The sequence below is a fragment of the Drosophila albomicans genome, chromosome 2L (genome assembly GCF_009650485.2).
Source record: "Drosophila albomicans strain 15112-1751.03 chromosome 2L, ASM965048v2, whole genome shotgun sequence".
Lineage (NCBI taxonomy): Eukaryota > Metazoa > Arthropoda > Insecta > Diptera > Drosophilidae > Drosophila > Drosophila albomicans.
Genome location: NC_047628.2, coordinates 10,019,222 through 10,041,175, shown reverse-complemented (window position 1 = coordinate 10,041,175; position 21,954 = coordinate 10,019,222). Strand labels below are relative to the sequence as shown.

The 21,954-nt window shown below is 35.4% G+C and overlaps 1 protein-coding gene across 1 annotated transcript; it reads right to left on the bottom strand.

Moving 5' to 3' along the window:
- Window positions 1-18,168: 18,168 nt before the first annotated feature.
- LOC127565124 (uncharacterized) lies at window positions 18,169-18,759 on the bottom strand. Its single transcript, XM_052002320.1, has 2 exons — window positions 18,487-18,759; window positions 18,169-18,421 (listed from the first exon to the last, which is right to left on the bottom strand). Exons 1-2 carry the CDS (start codon window positions 18,625-18,627, stop codon window positions 18,194-18,196), a joined length of 369 nt encoding a protein of 122 aa, XP_051858280.1. The 5' UTR covers window positions 18,628-18,759; the 3' UTR covers window positions 18,169-18,193.
- Between the last annotated feature and the right edge of the window lie 3,195 nt (window positions 18,760-21,954).

Here is a 21,954-nt window from a genome sequence, read left to right as displayed (position 1 = left end):
CACGTTTCCTATAAATTAAACTGTATTAACAATTTTGAAAATCTAAAATCAAACAACAAATTTTTGGAAATAGTAATCTTTGACTTCATTTTCATTTTTTAATTTTTATATTCTACTACCAATAAATAAAAAAGCTAATTATATATTTATAAAATTTATATTAAAAGTTTTTTCTAATAAAAATACTAAACCAGGTTAATTATTTCATAAAAAAATACACATCATTTTTAGCATTCAACAACTAGTTCATTATAATTAATGCGGTGCAGGTTTAATTTAAAATAATATAATGTAAACAACATATAATATAATATATACTGTATTGCGAATCATAATAAAAATCAAATAAATGAATAATAATAACAAATTAGTTTGAAGTAAGTTATCAACATGTTGTTGATTTTCAATCCTTATATTTATAATTAGTGAATTTTTTCAAAAATTATTAAAAAATGATTTAAGCTTTACATCATCTTAGGCAAACTTTACCTGATATTTAGTTAAAGTACCTGCTCAAGCTGTTTGCTCTTTTCCGCTGGCTTTTTATCACTCCGTCTCTTGACCCATATGAGAGCACTTTAGCTATGCATAGTTCCATTCTTTGTTCATCTTCTAATTGCCCAGCAAATCTGCTCATCTCGTTAGTAATTTCCTAAGCTCGACTGCCTGGAAATGCATTTTCCCAGGCTCTTCAGCCATCCATCCATCCGTCCACGTTTTTCTTCTTTTTTTTTGCCTACACTCTTTTTTTCACGCGCGGCAAAGTTTTTAATTGAAAGTTTTAAGCTGTAATTGAAGTTTGCCCAGTGCTTCGACCTGTCACCTCCACCGCATCCTGCTCTACCGTCTATGAGTGGCTCTGCTGCCATTTTGCCAGCCTCTTCATTGCTCACTTTGCCATCCAGTGAGGCAGCCAGGCAAGGCAGCTCGGTCTGACTCGGGCTTCGGCTTTAGGACTGCGTCTGGAGCCTGAAGCTGGTTACAGCTTGTAAAGCGTTTTATCCGGTGCTCCGGCTCGACGCGACTCGACTCGACGCGGCTCGACTGAGAGAGTCCCTTTTCGAGTGAAGCGCAAATTTGCCTTTTGGCCCAGGTATGAAATAATTATAATTTGCAAATTTCTCTGCCACTGCGCGGACGTTGTTTAATTTTGTGTGCAGCAAGTTGTTAAAGTCGACCCAAAAGTGGTAGCCACTTGAACAAACTTCCATTTATGTGTTAAATTTTATTTTCATTTTTTTTTTTTTGCTTTTGCATTTTGCTTTTTTCTTTGCTCTCACTTGCATTTTAAATGATTCGAATTTTATTTTTTAATACATATTTTTTGAAAAATGCTGGCGGCCGTGTACACAGCTCGTGTCGCTGCACTTTCTTTTGTGGCATATAAAACATGTATTTATTTAATTAAAAACCCTGCTTTTGTGCACTGTGCAGTGTTGTGTAGTGTAATAATAACAATAATAATAAGTTTTTTTCTTTTTTTCGCATTCGGTTTTCCATCTCATCCTTTTCGCATGTTGCATGTCGACCGCCAGTTGCCAGTTGCGAGAACTTTTAACAACCAATTGAATGCCGCTGTAGATAAATGCACAAAAAATATGTTGTGCAATACTTTTGTCGAGAGTGCTCGACACTCAAATATCCCGCACAATGAGCAGTGATGACGAAAAACGCACAACTCGCTGGTTATGTAATTTAAACTACTCTATTTTTGTCATTTACTCCTTATTGAGTAGTAAAATTTTGTGTAAATTTTATTTGAAGATAAAGGTTAACTAAATTTCTAAAACTATAGATATTGTAATTTACTCTGAAGGTATTTTTATATTCACTCCATTAATATTTCTTAAAAAAAATACCTTTTATTATTTGCTGATATTATTGTAACTATCAATAAAATATGAAACCTTTCTTAAAAATTAATATATAGTAAAGTTTTAAGGTATTTATGAATTTTTGTATATAGTTTAAAAGTGTCTAGAAATGGTAAAGTAACAGTAAGTAAAGTAAAGTTTATTTGGAAAAAAATAATATAATATCTGACCCAAAACTTGTGTATGTTAAAAGGCAAGGCTAAAAAACGTAATTGTTCTTCATGCAATATCGCGTTGTTAATTAAATAAAAATAATACGTACCATTTTACGTATTTATTTGTTTCATGTTTTCAGCATATTTGTTGCTATTATTTGTGTACATTTTCAGATGTTGATTGTTATGCCCCGCATTGTTATTCCCATATTTAAATTATTCATTATTTTTTATTTATTTTTTCTACTGTATGTCGTAGCAGAAGCCAGACTACGAATAAGATGAAATGCCAGCGTGTTTTTTTAATTAAATTTTCACGGAAATGCAGTCACATTAAACGGAAATGTTGAAACATTTTAATGCAAACGAATGACATGACATGAATATCGAAGCAACTGACTTGGTCAGTTGTCCTTTCGATTGCATTGTGTGAACTTTCTGTTCTCTCAGTGCAGCACTGTGGACAATGTCATTGGCTTCTTTGTGGTCGTTGTGAAGTTGTTTGTCCAAGACTCAAAAACGGCAGCTTTAATTTTCATAATTTATTGCACACATTTTTTAATTATTAATCGAGTTTATTATGGCAAACAGACATCGATAATTAAAGTTGATTTTCAATGCTAAAGGTCCTTACTTTGTAATCAATTCTTGCGTTGTTGAAACACAAAAAATGTATAAGGTCGAATGTACTGTAAGATACCCGCTACGCATTTTGAATAAAAGCAAAATAGCGCAGAATTTATTTTAAAATATACCAAATTAATATACTAAAATTATACCGAAAACTATTTTAGATATATTGATATAGAAATACATTCAACTTATATCATAAAGTCCGAAATATGCCAGATTGTCGGTCAAAGCAACTAAGACTTGATTGAAGTAGCCGAAATTTGCCATATATAATTTCTTAAATTATCCAATCGCAATGAAATTCCAAGGAATCATAAATACTATTGGTTTCGATTTTGTCAATTATATCTCTATATATTTCGTCAGACGGACAGACTTACATATATATCGTTTCGAGTGTTAACGCTGATCAAGAATATATGTATATGGTTTAAAAGGTAGGAGATGCCTCTTTCAACCTATTAAATATATTATCTTTCTGCACAAAGATATAATATGATATATATATATATTATATATATAGATATGTACATACATATATAGTTGGTGGCAGACTAATGGCAACGTATATAAAAGAGAATGATAATCATACATAATATATTTGTAATCGAAGAATTTCTACACTGTTTCACACAATTTCAATAACAATTACACACACACACACACACTCACACACATACAGAGACAAACGTAACAACAAACGACAATTTCCGGAGAGCAATAGTAATAAACGATAATAAATGCATTCAATATGCAAAAGTTTTCAATGTTTATTTATGCAATAATGCAACGACAATTAGGGCAATTAAATATTTATTTTTACACTTGGCATAAGCTCGACGAGAATTCTCATTTTGTGTTTGTTTTAAATTTCAATAGTCTGATATGCAAGTGCTTGTTGTTGCTGTTGTTTGTTTATTTAACGAGTGCATTTGAGCCACAACAACAACTTGTTCAAATTTTCGTTCTGGTTTTGTTAAACAAACTAACAACAACAACTAAAAGTGTTGCCACTGGACCTGGCACTTTGTCAACTTCACACAACGACAAATTGGTAAACCAACAACAGCAACAACAACAACAGCAAGAGCGGCAGCAACAGCAAAGTGTAAAGTGAGCAGCAAAACCAAAAAATAAATAATACAACAACTATATAATCAAATAAATAAAAACCACAAAAATTAATTAGCCTGCCAACAAAATAACTAATAACTAAAGTCTATTAATTAATCGCTCGACTCTTTATTTAATCCCGAAAAATTTGATTTAGTTATTTGCTTTCATTGTGTTACATACAAATTACACTCTTGGGCTTTAAATGGCCATCTAATTGATGCATACGCGAACAAAAAAAAACTTTACTGCCAACGAGGCGTATGATGAATGGACGCATATTAAACTGATAACAAAATGTGAGAGTCCCAGGTGCAAGATAATGCTTGCGAAACTTGGCACTTTACTAAATTCACTAATTATCTGAAAAAGCTAAATACTTGTGGACTCCAATATAAATAAAAGATATAAATTATTTGCTTTTAGTAAATATTTGTAATAAAGGACTCAATTTTTACCTCAAAACATTTATACTATCATATAATTAAAAATGTATATTGGTTCAAAATAAATATAATTAGATTCATCTATGCACAAAGAGCCAAATTATTGATATTTAAATTTAGTATTTATTATATTGTAATAAAACAACACAATTTTGACTAATAGATTATAATTTATAAGGTTACTATGCTTTTCAATTATTTTAACTACTATTTATAAAATTTAACAAAATACTGGATACATGGGGTCCAATTATTTAAAATTGTTTCATTTATTTATTATCAATAAAAAATATGTACGTATTTAAAGTTAGGCTTATATAATAAATTTGTTAATAGCATAAATACTAATAGGCGATACATTAAAATACGAGTGTTTTTTAATAGAACATTAACAAAAGAAATAAATAAAACATACCGAAAATAATGTCCGTCTGTCCGTCCGTCCGTCTGTCCGTCTGTCCGTCTGTCCGTATAAAAATTATATTATATTTATAATATAGCTATTTTCAATAAAAAAATGTAATCGTCTTTAAAAAAAATACAAAGCAATTCATATTGAAGCGAATTTATTGAAATTATATAAATGAACTGTCGAGTAAATTTACTAAAATAAATAAATATATTATATTAAAGGAATGATGCACAATAAAATACTCTCAATACACAACAAAATTTAATTATTTTCTCGAAATCGTTATCCTTAATTTTATTACGAAAATTGTAAAATTCTCATTGTAAGATATTTCGAGCAAAACTATCGTATCATAGGAGCTCTATCCATTGTCGAGAGTTTAGTTGCTCATCTAACCTCAACTTGTTTTATTACTCACCACCCACTCATACACACACTCCCACACACAGACAGCATAGACAGTTGCTTGATAAATACCAGCACAAATCATTCCCCAGTCCCAGCCACACACTGCAGTGTTCCGTTTGGAGCCATCGAGTGTGCATTATATGTTATTAAAACCATTTTTAATTGAAAATTAATTGAAATATCAATTGCAATGGCATTAAAATGCATCGAGTTGATTCTGAGGCTGCAGTTAACTGTTTGCATCCCTTTATTATAATGCTACTGTGGCATTTTATGCATTTACAATTTATTATTATGCAACTCCATGTGGCATTTATGCATATGTATTGTACACAACATATATCGTTTGCTATCTCTGTTCGAAATGTACATACTGTGTGTGTGGGTGTGTGTGTTGATAATTTGTTATGCAATAATATTCCAAAAATCCATATTGATGTCGTGTCAATTTGTCTGTTATCCGAGTACACACTGTGCCAGGAACTCAACGCAACTCAACTCAACTGGACTCGACTCAATTCAACTCAAAATCAATTAATACAATGCGGCGGGCAATTGAAATTGTATGCTTCGATCATCGAGTGGCTACATAAATTAGCCGGGCAAACTATTTAATTGAATTAAGCGCAATTTACAAATCTGTATTACAAACATTCAATTGCATACTTAAGTGCCATGCAATACTCAAGCACCCCATATTCCATAATCCCAATTGAACTCAATGCAATTTATTGCCATTGAATATCACTTCCTTTTCTTGTTATTTGTTTATTCAGCCTGAAAGGCAAAAGCGATGGCCAACATTTAATTTTATGAATTCCACCCAACCAGTCAGCAGTAGTCATAGTATTTTATTGACAAACAGTTTTGTCGCTGCATAAATCTAATAAACCAACAGAAAGTGAAGTAAAAGGAAGCCACGACATTCCCATAAATGAAAATGCTTCAGCAAAAAAAGCAAAAAAAAAATTGTCCAACGGTCACAGGAGATAGCAGAAAAAGTGCGTAAACGGAAACTGTTGCTGTCGTTTCATCTTTCGCAGCATGTGTGCATATTGCCAGAGAGAAAGTGAGAGAGAAAGAGAGAGAGAGAGACCCCCAGTGAGTTACAACTTGTCCACACAACGTGTCGATACTGACTCAGTGTTCGGGCAAATTGCCATCTCGTGACTTTAAGTACACATAAATTGAAAAACAGTCATAGTCATTTACGTCATTCATAAAAGATAAATGAGTTCTTCCATACTAAATATTCATCTTATAATGTTAAATAGGGAATTATTAAAAAATAGAATATTTACATATATTGGTTTGTTTTCACTAGAATAAAGGCAAATATTTATTAAAACGGTATTTGCTTTAACTTAAAGTTTAAGTTAGACATGACTTTTCAAAATCACGGAGCTATAAAAACAGTCTAAATTTAAAAATAGCATTCAGGTTTCTTAATTAATTTAATTTAAAATAACTATAGTCTTTGTGATGACTGAAAATTTAGTTGCAATCAGATAATAATTATCAACGTTTTAAAGAAATACGCTTGGATGGGTAAAATCGGCTACTTCATTGCTTTGGCTGACATTCTGATATATTTTGAAGATGGTATCATATTGATATACTAAATATATCGTTTGATATATTTGTAGTATTTTTGTAGTATATTATTTTGGTATATTTTGAGAATAATACCGCAATATTTAGCTTTTATTCAAAATTCTTAGCGGGTATCTCACAGACGAACACACTCGACTGTAGATTTCTTGTCCAAATTTAAGTCATTTAAGACATTACCTCAATTTTAAAAATTTATGTTGATAATTTTCAGGAAACTCTAAATATGTAATTGCACTTAACTTTGAATGAAAGCTGCAAATTACTGCATCATAAATATATTTTATTTGTATATATACTACATTAAATCATTTGAGCTGCAGGTTTAATTTAATTCAATTAAAAACTATAAAATCATTTTAAAAATGCAAATATGTAATTTATTAAATTTGAAGTTTGGTTACCTAAACTTCATTTACGTTATATAAAATCAATTCAATGCAAACATTTCTTGGCTGACAATCACTTAAAATAAATTGTCACATTCTTACAATTTAAGCTAATTAAAATTGCAATAAATTTAAGTTAAATTTACTTTTGCTAAGAATTTAAATGCCGCCTAAAATATGTAATAAAAAGTGTATTGACTTTAAGAAATTAATTCACTTGTCAAGCTGATTTTGTCATTAGTCAGCAAAGTAGAAATAAGAGTGTCAAGACAATTGCATTGATTTTTTTTTTAACTTTTCTTTTGGTTTTTCTTTTTTCTGTTGACTTTAGATGGGCCTGGAAAATTACAAGCCCATTGTTTGGCAGTTGCCGAAAAAGTGTGACTAGGCGAATTGAATGGAGTTTTTGGTAGCAACTCGGCACCGGGGTTTGGGCTAATGGCAATTTTAATGCGCACTTCCGGCCGGAAGTCAAATCGTCGTGCTCGCAGCGGGTTGGCAATGCCCAATTGGGAGCAGTCGGGAGGCTGCTGCTGCTTTGGCTGCTGCTGCCACACACACGTACATAGAGAACAGTTGGAGGCAGTTCGGCGTTAAAAAGACAAATGACAAACACATTTGCACACTATTACAACTGGGGCGCGTGTTGTGTGTGCTTTCTTTCATTCTCCGCCACCTTCACCCCCAACTCCAACTCCGACTCCAATTCGAATTCGCTCTCCTATGTGCTTGTGAATGTCGCAACAGGCGGTCATGACAGAGGCACATAGATAACTGTCGCTCTATTTTATACACACTACTTACATAGCAGATAAACACGCATGTAAATATGCAGGAGGAGCAGGGGGACACAGAGACAAAGGACGCCGGAGGATGGCATTAAAATAATGTTAAATTGCTTGTAGTATTTGCTTCTGCTGTCGCTGGCTGCCTCCTTCTGGTTCGCCTTTGTTTGCTGGCATCTCATTGTACATAGTTGTGTCCTTCGGCATGTCCTGACCACCCACCTCCAGCTCCAGCGCCACTTCCATCCTCAATCCTCTGTCCGCCTGTCCGCCTGTCTTCTACTATTAAGTATTATTGTTGTTGCTGTTGTTCTTGTCATGCCGCACACTTTTTCTGCTCTTGTTTCGTTCGCTTTTGCGTCCTTTTTGCAGTTTTTCGGTGCGTGGTGCCGTAATTCATTGTCTCCACACGCCCGTCCGTCCGTCCCCCGCCTCCATTGAAGGACCACGTCTGCATATTTTATTTGTTGTTGTATTTAAATGTGCTTAAAATGTGGTTAAATTTGCTGGTGAAAGTGCCGCATGCCACGCTCGCATTTCCGTTTCCGTTTCTGTTTCCATGCCCTTATTGCCATTGTTACCAACTGAATGGAGTTGATTTTTAAGTTGCAATTCTTGCGGTTGCACCAACAATTTGCCACCGAATGTCCAGTAAACAGACTTTGCAAATTGGTTTAGATTTGTAGCCAATTTTCCCCCACTTTTGTCTTGACATTTATTTAAATCCAAATCAAGTTGAAAAGCCAGTGCAAAGAGGAGACCACAAATGCACCGCCACGAACCGGATAAATTATGCCGTTTTAATCCTTTTGGGAAGGTGTGTAACCTGACAAATGTATTCAAGAAATATTAGGGATATTTTAAATGCATATTAAAGCTATTCAGATAACCACAATATTACTCCCAACAGAATATTGTTGACTCTGCTCCGTGCAGGGGGACAAAACAATATTTGAACAAGGATAGGGGTGCATTTTTAATGATGTTGGCATCGGTTTACAAAGTATTTAAGCAACTGCCCGCACTAACAAAAAGTGTTATTTAAACTTAAATTAAATATTTAACATGCATTATAGTTGACCAGTTTTGGGGCCAGCGAATCAAAGCTCCTTTTTTTTGTTGCCATCTGTGTCCCAAGCGGGCAGCGCAAATATTTGTGTAAACCACACAAAAGCGAACTGTGAGTGTGAGTGCGAGTGTGAGTGCGCCCACGAATGCACTCTACTCACTCGCATGAGTAATTAATTTAATTAATTTGTTCATAATTAATGCCAATGGCAAAAGTGTAAAATTGTTGCAACTGCAACAGCAGCTACAGCAACAACAACAACTACGAAGAAGTCGCCAAGCAACATTTTTACTGTTTATGAATATGTCGTAAATATTCGTTATGTACTACATATAACATATATGCGTTTTTTCTTTTTTTGATCCGACCACACCTCCTGCTGCTGTCATATTCACATCGGCAACGTGATGCGACTTTGTGCAATCTATTTGTTAAATATGTCACTCTTAATATGCCACGCATATTTTCACTTATTAAGTACGCTTCATTCAATGACAAAAATAAAAGTAAATAAAAAAAAGCAAAATATGCTCGCAACAGATGCGAAAAGAAGCAACAACAACAACGGAAAAAACAGGCTCAAAATCCAATACAATGCGTTGTGCAACGTTGCGTATGCGTGATTTTTAATCAACCCGCCACTCGATGGAGCAACCAACTACCAACTTCTGAATCCTTTGATGCCCAGGCAGGTCAAACTCGCAGCCAGTTGCATTTAATTCATTAAAGCAAAGTATTTTATTTCATTATATTACGTAAATGCTTATGATAAAACTGATACACGTACTACAATGGCACAGTGGGAAGAAAATAATGGAGAAATACATTAAAAAATGGTTTACTTATTTATTTTTCTTATTTTCTATTATTTCTTTATTTCAAAGGCAATAATTAATATTATAGTTGTCTAGAAATATGGGCAAATCCCAGAAACAGTCCACCAGCGACCAATTTTTAAATTTCACATTTTGTAATGTTTCTTTACTTGGAACATTATAGTAGATATCGAATTTTATGTGCTTGGGCGCACATACAAATCAAATGTAAATAACGTTGAAATAATTGTTAAGCACATTTAAGAATATAATAAATAATGTTTAGTTTAAATACAAAGATTTTTGTCTTATGTATATGACAGCGTGCGACACAATGGGTTTACGGCTTTGCTAAAAATCTATAAACATTATTAAGACCAAACGATCGGATTTTGTCTTCTAATATTCTTAACTTTCTTTAGGATATTAACTTTCATAGGGTTTATTTTGCAGAATTCGCTAAAAATTGCGTTTGAAATGAAAATTTTGAAACTAACTTCCACTTAGTGTAGCGTGCGACACGTCACAATTTTATTAATTATTTTCAAAACAGTGACTCCAGTGAAATTGAATTTTATACCCTCCGAAAGTACTCTCAATTCACTCTAAACACATAACAAAAGTTTACGGTAAATCTTTAAAAAACCCTCAAAAAATTGATTTTCATTAGCTAAAATCGTGCGAATGTAGCGTACGACACGTGGGATTTGCCCATATATTAAAATTGCATAAATAATTGTTCGTAATGTAATTATCGAAATTTTATGTTGTAAGATATAGTTAAATAAAAAAAATTAATAATAAATTATATTTTGGTTATATTTAATTAAACAATTTAGTAAATACTAATTAAAATTCTAATTGAAAACTAATTAACAAATTTTGTATTATTGAAATCCCAAATTGTAATATATAGAAAAATAATTAAAAATAATTATTTTTATTTAAAATTTTTTGGAATTACCTACCAACCTAAATTAATGATTAAGTAATTAAGTTATACTAATTTTAATATATAGAAAATGATAAAGAAATAATCTTGAGTTTCAACACATTTTTCCACTGTACAAGCAATAATTAAAACATACTGTAATGGTTTGTCAGCTGCGCTTGATATGACGCACAAATTACACACAGCGACAAACACACACACACACACACACACACACACAGAGCCACAGGCAGTGTTATAAAGGCATATTAACATGTGGAAATGCCCTGATGATGTCCCTCATACAGATACAGATACGAGTGCAAGTATGGTGAGAGGAATCGTTTGACTGCCCCAATGTGCAATGTGGCGTATGAGCGATTTGTGTATGTGCGCACAATATTTTAAGTGCTTTATGGTTAATGCCACTTATGGTTAGCACATTGACAAACACCCAAAACTCAAACTCACGCGTGGCCGCAAATTTATGTAAATTTATGTTGATATTGAAATAAGAGGGCCTGGGCGACCGACAATCGACAATACTTTGATCCCGCAATTGCAATCACAGACGCTAAATGCAAAAACTAATTAAAATTACAAATCCACAAATAATTTCCGTAGTCTCTTCATTGACTTTGTCCAAATGGCAAAATTATGGAGGCTTAAAAATTAATAGCACATAATGCGGCAAACAAAATGTGAAATTGTAAATGACCAAACAACTCAAAGGCCTACTAAGCCAGAGAGAAAGAGAGAGAGAGAGAGCGAGAGAGAGCAGAAGAGATAGAGATGGATATATTTATATAAATGCAAGATGGAAGGGGTGTCTTCTCTCCTCTTAAATAATTGCATATGTATCAATTGGCGAGCTCACTCAATTTGCAGGCAAACAATTTGAGCTGTAAAGAGCATCGGCTTGATAAAAATCTATTGCATACTAATAGGCACTTCAATTCAATTCGCTCACTTAGGCAGCTCCATATGTATCCAAGTGTGCGTATAGAGGAGTTTGTGTGCACTCGAGTGTATACAAATGTGTGTGGCTGTGTGGGTGTGGGTGTGGATGTACTGCACTTTACAATGACCCATAATAAAGTTTGTTTGCCGCTCTGTGTCTGCCAATTTGCCCATTTTGTGTTTGCTCAACGCGCCAGAGCAAACAAACGATGCCAAAGAGCAAGCACTGAATGGGAGAGACCAAACACACATACACACTCACACACTTACAGAGCGAGAGGGAGAGAGTGTGCAAGCGAGAGAGAAATATACAGAGAGCGAGAGACTTGCTTTCGTCAAGTTTATTCTGCCATACGTTTACCTGGCACATTATTTCCTGTTTGGCCAGCAACTTCGTCTGTTATGTGTCCTCTGTTGCATGCTTTACATCGGACGCAGCGGGCAGGTGCCAAAGTGGTCAGGTGAGGGGCTCGGTGGAGGGACGTGCGCATGTTTAGTTAACGACTGGCCAACACTTGAGAGAGAGAGAGAAAGAGAGCAACACCAAAGTTGTCTCTTAAACTTCGCCAGCAAGCTCTTTAGCGTATGCACACAGATGGGCAGCACTGTGGTATATTTTATGTGGTAATTTTTAGTACATTTTACAAAACTTAAATAAAATGAATTCAAAAATAACATGGATACTAAAATGAAGTGCACATAATCTAATAAAACATTTGTATAATTATGCCCTAAAGAAATTTATTCTATTTATGTATTATAGTATAAATAATAATCTTCAAATTATTTATAATATATTTCAGAATGTATTCTATATTATTTTTTGTTAAGCATGACTTAAGCTACGAAAAAGTAAGTGTAGTGAATGGAAGCTTCAACAATTTAAGATTGATTTCAGCCTCGAAAGAACAAAATAAGTAAAATATTATATTATAAAAATATATTGCTGCATGAATCTTGAACCATTTAGAATTCTCCCTTCGACTACAAATTACGATTAATATATGTCTTCTAAGACAATTCGCCATAAAATATTAAACTAATTTCTGCTAATTTCAGCGTTATCAAATATTCAACTAGTTGGGTAATGCTGTTGAAAACTTGAGTCTAATGTCAACTGCTTATCAAGGACTTAAACACCCTAGAGACTCAACCAGCCAGGCTATTAATTAGCCATTTGCACGCCATTTCAATGCCATGTCATCAATAGCTGCTTCCACTCCTCCCCTCAATGGCTCTTTCCCCAGAAACACACACATGTCAATTGCAAAATTTGCGAGGAGTAACTAAGCTGAGGCCGTTGCCAGCGTCTTCCATCTCCACCCACAACACGCACCTTCCCTGGGGTGTCTAGGCAATAAGCAACATCAGCAGCAGTAGCAGCAGCAGCAGCAGCAACTACAACAACAACAATGGCAACATGCAAAGTACATGAATTTAATGCTTGAAATCAGCCAACGCCAATAGAGAGTGAGAGCAGAGACATGTAGTGAAGGCTTACAGTGCGTATGAGTGACATTTAATTAGTAAGACATAAGCGTTGCCATAAAGTACACTTCGACTTGTATTTATTTGCAAACAAACATGGCGACGCAACCATCCCGATCCCCCTTCTCCCTCCAAGCAAAGCAGCGATCAAGAAGCAGCAGCAACGGCAGTAACAACTTTTGTGCGTGGGTGTTTCGGGTATTTACACACATTTCACACCGCCAAATACACACACACACTCACATAGACACATCCACGCGCACTTGAACAAAGTGTAAGATATTTATAAGTAAATATTTATAACGTGCACTGACAGCAGAAACACAGAGGAGGGAGAGGGAGAGCGAGGAGACCGAGGGGCGACTGCCAAACAAAGTAATTACAACATAAATTAAGCAAAATAACCGCAGACGCGTAAATGTTACTTCGTGACTTCTGTGTGTGTGTAAGTGTGTATGTAAGGGTGTACAGTTGTGTGGGTGTGCGTAAAAGCATATGCTCGAGATTTAGGAGCGTAGTGCGGTTTAGGTAAGTTCAAGTTACTAATTTAGTTGGGAAACAGGTACGAAACCAGGCTAATTTTCCGCCTTGCAGAGAAAGTGATAATGGCAAAAAGTAATGACAGAATGATGGTAAAATATAAGTATATAGAAGACACATTTTGTTAAGTAACCGAAGGCGAAGGCGTTCGCACTTCCATGTTAAATTGCCGTGACAATGAAAAGAATATTGTAATGAGTACAATGTCATAGTTGTTGGTTAAGGAAGCATAAAGAATTAAAAGAAATCTTTTTATTTAAATAATTGAAAAAAATCAGGAAAAGATGTTAAAAACATATATGGTTGCGAGCCGAATATAACATAAGAATTTTTATTTAAATTGCAAGAAAAAAATGGAAGATTAAATTGTTGAGTTATATAAAAAATTTTAAATACATGATGGTATTCAAAACTAAAGTATCACGGTATTCAAATTAATATTTACGCTTATGAAATTTATAAATAATTAATAATCAATTATGAAATAAGCTAGTTTCAGGCTTACATATAATATATAGGAAATTAAGAATAATTAATAATATTATTTTTTTATTTTAATATTATAAAAAAACAAGCATATAGATCGGATTAAATTAGCACCTATTTGCAGTAAATATTTAAGTTAGTGAGGTTTAGATAAATATACTTAATAATAATAAATATAAAATTACCTATTCAGGGAATGGAAAATTGTTTTCTCGCGAATACTTGAATCCAAATCACAAAATAAATATTTACGCTATGGAAAAGGTATCGAAATGATGACTGGGGAAATGCAAGAATTCTGTTAGAGGCGGGTTGATACCTTAAGCTCCCACGGTGTGGATGCCCTTAGAGAGCGAGCAAGAGCAAGCAAATGAAGCCGCAATTTTCTTGCCAAAGAAGCATTTTTTAATTAGACAAAACTTTCACCTGCAGCTGCTGCTGTCGCTTTTTTGAAGCAGCCGGAAGTTTGGGGCAGCTTCTTGGCAGCTATAGCTGTAGCTGTTGCGAAAGGGAGGTGCAGCTGAGACAGGAGACAGGAGAAGGGAGGAGGAGGAGATGGAGGAGTAGAGTGGATGGCACGTTTTGGAATTTGACTTTATTTCATACTTGCTCAAGTCTTTTGTGCCCTTTCGGAGCAGCAGCGACTAACCGACTACAGCAACAGCAACAGCAACAATTGGCAAAACTCAAAACTGGGAAAAGTGGGAACTATGCGGCAGGAACTCAACTCAAAACAAATTTTTGTGACAGCATTGAAGTCGCCAGAACGCCAAGGACGCACTTGACGCAGGACTCCCAGCGACTCCCTCGCGCTGCTGTCTGACGTCTGCCGTCTGTTGGCTGACTTCAAGTGCGTAGCAGTTAAATGGAGTCAGCTTATAAAGCAGGTACCAGCAAGAGAGAAGCGAGCACTCGTCCCAAACCTTACCCTTATTATATTTCATTTGACATTTTTTTTTCTTGCTGTTGCTCCTCTTTTCGTATTTTCGTATTTTTTGGTGGGAAAAAGTGATACAACAACATGAAAATGAGGAGTGATGGAAGGTGAGACAAGACTGAGAAGGAGGCGGAGGTGGAGGTTGAAGAAGAGGTGGGAAGGCGTGTCAGCTCAATGGGCGTTGGAGTTGTGTACATGAATAAGTTAACTACCGCACTAATGTACATTTGATGTACTTTTCTGTTCGCCGCTCCCTCCTTGTCGCCCCGTTGCCATGTATATTGAGATGAGGGGCCATACGAAAGAGAGGTTCGAAATGAAGATTGGGACTGGGTGTTGCTCAGGTATACGGAGTACAGTTAGCTATTTATATTGAAGCAGCTACTTCGCCAGCTTGTCTCGCTTGACAGCTGTCACAAGACTTTCAGTTCGCTTCGGTTCTGCTCTACTCTGTTCTCCTCCATCTTCCCCGCTCATCGTTTGTCCTGCTCCTCGTCAGCGTCGCATTTGGCGTATTGAAGTGGAAGTGGAAGTCAAAGTGTTGCGTTCTGTTTTGTTGTCTGACTTACGAAATATGTTGTCTGCTGGAAAGCTACACTGCTCCAAATTGGAATAAAATTGGAATAAATTAATTAACTCTATTTAATTTACAGCGCTTACATATGTGCGTTCAACATTAAATAAGATTGTTAGATGAAATTGTAGCACACAACTAAGAAAGATCTGTATTCTGTAAATGAACACAACTAAATTATGAAAAATATGATTAAATAGTTAATGAATTTTTAGATTGTTTAAGATAAGGAATATATTTACAAATATTTACTTTAATATTATAATTTATTATTATAAATTACTTAGTTTAAAAATATCATTTAATTAATGTTGATATACAAATATTACTATATATCAAAAGAAATTACTTTTCAATAGCATAAATAATTAATTAGTAAAATAAATTTGAAAATATGAATCTAATTTTATGGTATAGTTGTATACCATTACAATAATTACAATAAATTACATTTTCAGAATATAAATTAAATTAATAATGAATATACAGAAAATAATATATTATTTTACCTTCATTTTATATACTTTTATTTGTCTCTTTTAACTAAGCATCCAACCTTTTTTAAATAGATATTGATTTACTGATTTCCATTCAATATTTATTAAGCAGATATATTATATTATAATATATATTAATATATAATATGTAAAGTATATTCGGTTATAAAAAAGTTAAGTAATATTAAATTAAATGAATTTAATTTAATTATATTAACTTCTGCCAGCTTGCACTGCAAGCATTTGGAATATTTGCAGATATATTTTGTATGTGCGTATAAATATTTCGTAGATTTATCAACTTATATTCAATTTCCTTGCTTTTCACTTGACTTCCCTACATGCGGAAACCTCCTTTTGCCACCGCTTGTTTTGTCACCTAAGCGACAATGGCAACACGTTTATTAGCCTCGCCTCCCTCCTTCCTCTTCCTTCCTCGCTCACCAACTTCGCTCCTCTGCATGCTTTCAAAAATTTCCAAATCAAATTAACTTGCTTTCATTTGAGGCGAAGAAAAGCGAATGCGAAAAAGTGTAGCATACATTTCGGGGCACTTACTTCCTGTCAAGGCGTGGGCTTTTTCTTTTGCTTTTGCTGATTTCCCCACCTCCCACTTTTGTTGCGTCGTTCATTCGTTCGCTTTTTTTTCAATTTGTATACGAAATTTACTTTTGTTGTCACATTTCTGTTCATTTCCTTTGAGTAATTCAAAACCTGCATTGGCAGCAGTAAAAGACGAAGCGCCTGCATCCATGCCAGAATGCCAGAAAATATCAGGAAACCGCCTTTGGGAGCACATACTCGCACTTGTCAGAGCGTTAAGTTTCAGAGACAGCTGTTGACGAGGAGGCCCAAATGGTTTTATTAAAATTTCGTGCGCATACATAGGGAGGGAGTGAGAGAAAAGTCATAAAAACGCACTAAAGAATGAAGAAATAGAAGATGTGAGGAATATTGTTTGTATATTGTTTAGCTCATATAAGATTATATCTTATCGACGTCAGATTTTAGAGTTGCAGTAATTCTGTCATTAATTTTGCAGCTTGAAATCAACACAAAATGTGAGAAGAACACACACAAGAGAGTTAGCGGCTAAAAGCAGCACCTAAGCAACTTTGGCATAATATTTAAATTATATTTTCATAATTCTTGAAAACAAGCTGCATGCACTCGAATTGAAAAGGCCAAAGGTGAGGCAAGTGAAACCTGGGCTTACGTTACGTATGCGTGATTTGAGTTTTTGTATGATGAAATATTTATGATATGTTTGAGCATTTTGTTGCCTGCCGCGTCTAGACTTTATTTAACATTTGCCAAGCTAAAAGCGTAGGTCGAATAAAAATGGAGAACAGAGAAAAACGCCGCTAGCGAACTTGGCAAATGTAAATAATAACAGAAATTGTTGCTTTTGCTCTCTCTTTCTCTCTCTCTAGTGGGCGGGCCAATAACCTTGAAACGGCAAAGGGAATTGCTTTGGGACTGGGTCTCCTACTGGGACTCGGACTGCGACAGCGACAGAGACTGGAGCTTGGGCCTGGCGGCACTTAAAATGCACTCAACTAAAATGCCACAAATGTAGCAGAGGCAACAAACATCAACATCAAGAGCAATAACAACAACATCAACAACATGGGAGCCAAACAGCCAAGAGCCAAACAACCAATGGCCGATGGCCAACAGAGCAAAAAGGTCATTGAAGTAAACGTAAATGAAAATAAAACTGCAAATAAAATTAACACGCACATGAAAATGCAAGCAGTAAAGAAAAGCGGGAAAGCAACGAAAAGAAGAAGGTGCAGAAATAGAACAGACGGAGAAAGTTAAACGAGGGTAGAATGATTGGTTTATGCTATTGATAAAAAGAAATCTGAAAACATTTTTACTTTGTAAAAGAATGGGCTTAAGAATTATTTTATGATTCAAAATATTCTACAAATTATATAAATAGCCAATAAAAATGGCGAATTGAGCAGATATAAATTATTTTCTTTTTTAATCATTATTATTTTATATTAACATTATTTTCATAATTTAATATTAGCTGAATTCATTTAATAGATTCCCCCATTTTCAATTTGTGCGAGGGAATTCCATATTGTATTCACGCTTTAGCACAAACTTTAGATCCAATATATCTGGCTCGACTTTTCGATACTTTGCAATTTGAACGACACGACGACAGATGTCATTCGTTATGGCATTCATGCATTTGACGGTCAGATCCACCGCCTGTTCATCCATTGAAGCTATCGAGTCAACTTTCTCCACAAAATCGTTCAAAAACTTTTGATGTACTAGCTAAAGAAATGAACCAAAAATATAACAACATTAAAAAGCAATTTGAATATAGTTAGAAAACTCACATGATTGTTTGTCTCAGAAGATTTTTCATCGTCTTCGGCTTGCGACAAGCTCTGATCCGTAGAACTAAGGGAACTGCTATCATCCTCAGGTACAATGTTTCTCTCTTTCGGCAACTCATCAATCCACGACCAGTTATTCATTTTTCTCAATTTGTATTTCTTCTGATTCTGCTAGACACACGACACAATTGAAAGTTGAAAGAAGACTGAGCATAACCACAAATGACAATTTACTGAATGACAATTTTCTTCGTTTTTAATTGACGCATTGCAATGACTTTTAGGGATGACAAATGTTTCTCTGTGGTATCGATAGATAGATAGATATCTTAATAAAGCAACTCTGTATAGTGTTACGACATTAGTTGTCCATTATTAAATCCATCTGACATTTAAGGTTGTTATCGAAATGAAGAGCACTTTTCGATAATAGGAAACTTTCTTAGAAAATAAATAATAAAAAGAACAATTTTAGCAAGAAATTGGAACATCACATACATATTGTTGACTCTTTTTTGAAATATTTGAATTTTTTTTTAGTTTTATATTAAATACATAAACAGTAATTAACATTTTTGATTTGTATCGATTTAAACAAAAAAATCGAACTTCGTTAAAAGTCTTACAATTCGATCTGAAAAAAATTAAAATAGCTCCTAATTATTTAAATTTACAAATTATTTAAATCCAGAAAATTTCATCAATCTAAATGCAATTCTCCAAAATGCAAACCAAAATTTAAACAAAAAATGGTCAGAATAATAAATAACTTATTCACAAGTGCACTTTCCTTTCTTCAAATTATATTTTAAATATTCACAGTTTGTGCATGTATACTTGATATTTATATTTGAATACGAAGTATTTTGATAGAAAGTTATTTTACTTACAATCAAAATTGGTGCACAGAGAGCTTTCAATACTTTTCTATATAATATAAATTGGCCTTTTTCTGCGATGTTGCGTTTCATTTTGTTGCACATTAAGTTGAATTGCCAAGTGCTTCTGGCGCACCCGCAATTTACTTGCAGCATGCCCTCTTTCCTACGCTGCGCTGCGCTGAACCCCTTATCATATAAGCATATATTATGGAGCGCCTGCAAAGCAAATTTATTTAAGTTAAAAGTCAACACACACTCTACACACACACACACATACACGCACACAGAGAGGCACACTTATGATGTAGACCCCTGGCTTCGGTGCACATTTGCACACTTAATGTCATACTTCGACCAATGCCCGCCCTTATGGCCACGCCCATTTACTTTGGCAACACCATAAAGTATACAATGGCATTGGTAATAAACCGCAACGCGTCATTGGCACACTCTATCCCCGTCCCTGCCCCTCTGTTCCCCTCCCACACTTCCTCACCTTTTAGTCGCCTGCGGTAGCTTCATCGGTTCGCTCCCTTGCCCTTTGTGTACTGTTCTGAACTGTACTCTGCGTCCTGCACGTCCTGGAATGGAAGTTACCCCCCCCGCTCCGCCACCTCCACCCATAAAATAATGTTGCATACACCATGCGCAGCCTTTGTGTCCAAGTTATTGACGCGCTGACTGACTTCGACTTGCGACTGGAGCTGACTTTCTACTGCCGCCGGCTGCTTGGCTAACTTGGCTGACTGGCTGCCTGCCTGCCTGTCCGACTGACTGACTGACTGACTAACTCGCAGGCTAGCTGCCGCTGCTGTTGATATAGGCGTTGGCTTTACCTTCAGCTCCTGCTCTAACTCGCCCGCTCTCCAGCTGCTGTTATTTGTTTGATTATTGATTGAGCGCTCAACTGAAAAACAGGAAGACTGACAACCGAACAGGTGATTTCAGCCATTGTCCTTTGGGGTTTTTTTTTGTGTAGCCCTTAATGTTAATAAAATCAAGTGTCATCAACTTAAAAGACTCTGCTAAAGCTGCATTAAATTCAATGAAAATGCTGAGACGAATTCAAAACTTCCAAGAAAATTTATCTTATGAACTGTTCAAACTGCTTGCAAGCAGTTAAAATCAAGCTCTATTATAATGTCATATTATAAAAGAAAGAAATTGAAAGTTTCAACCATTTAGAGAGTATTCAAAAAGTCATTGCGCTCGCCAAGCACACAAAATGTGCCAAAATGTTAACGACAATTGAACTCCTGAAGAAATAAGCAGAATTGACAGCATGGAAGGGGAAGAGAAAGGGACACTAAATATGCACTTTATCAACGTTACAAACTCATAAACTGACTGTGCACATCATTCAACAGCTATTCACTCACTATTCATTCCAGTAGCGGAAGTTATTCACACGCGTCTCCCAATGGATAAAACAACTCGAACACCCGCTGAGAAGAAGTTCAACTTCATTGTCATCGTGAAAGTAAAGATAGATATAGTATGAGTATAGTTGGGATTAAGGAAGCGAAGCGTCGGTGGCGGCGGCGCCTCAAGTGCGCTTGTCGTGTTCATGCATGTCACTTCGATCACTTCACAGATTTAATCAACTACCCAGAAACACCCATCTTCGACCCTTTGCTTAACAACATTCTGCTGCATTCGCTGCGGGCGCATTATGACGTGATGTGCTCTATTATATTCATATTTTATAGCTACTTACATTTTACTACACACACACACACACACACGCACACTCACAACTACTTGTGGCAGCTGCCTTTTCAACGCTTTTACTTCACAACTTCCTACTTCTCCACTTCCTTCTTCTCCTTTGCATACATCGCACATACTACATATATTTTTTTATGTATCTTTCTCTCTTTCTCTTCTGTGGCTTCCATTGTTGTGCAAATATTTTTAGCTTGGCGGCACTTTACACGCCTCTTTTCTTGTCTATCGCCAAGTAAATCTTTGCAGCACTTGTGCCATCTCCCTCTCTCCTCCACTTTGCTCCTTGCCCGGCCTACCGAAAGTGCTGCTGGAGCTGTCTACTTTTGTTGCCTGTCAGCGGCGTCGTCTTGTTGCCACCCTGATGCTATTTTTTGTTGTGTGCGCTTTTAACATGTCTTTTGTCATTTTTCTAGTTTATTATTATATTTTCTTGCACTCCCACACACACACATAAAGACAGCGAAAGGAGAACGAAAGGCGAAAAAAAGGAAGAGAACCCCATTCACGTCCACTTTGCGCTTCGCTTCATAAAAATGCATCAACCGCAAATTTTTTGTGTTGCCTTTATGATGTGCCTGTCTAACCGTCTACTTCCTTCTTCTTCCCATTCTCTTTCTCTTTCTCTTTCCCATGTCCATGTCAATGTCTATGTCCTGCAGGCGCAGGACAAGCTCTTTGCTGCACTTCCTTGCTGCCACTGCCGCTCCCGCTGCAGTTGCGGCTACTTTGGCAATGCAATTGACGCTGCAAATTCCATTACTCGTACATTTGCCACTGCTCGCCAGGCAATTTTCCTAAATTTGATTGAGCAGACAAAGCTCCAGCTTCGTCGACAACTCTCGCTCCGGCTCCAGCTCCA

Bases quoted from the DNA above. Each gene is read 5' to 3' on its own strand.
- LOC127565124 (XM_052002320.1), bottom strand. From the start codon at position 18,627: ATGAATAACTGGTCGTGGATTGATGAGTTGCCGAAAGAGAGAAACATT. The intron at 18,422-18,486 runs GTGAGTTTTCTA...TCATTTCTTTAG, and splicing joins CTTCTGAGACAAACAATCAT to CTAGTACATCAAAAGTTTTT.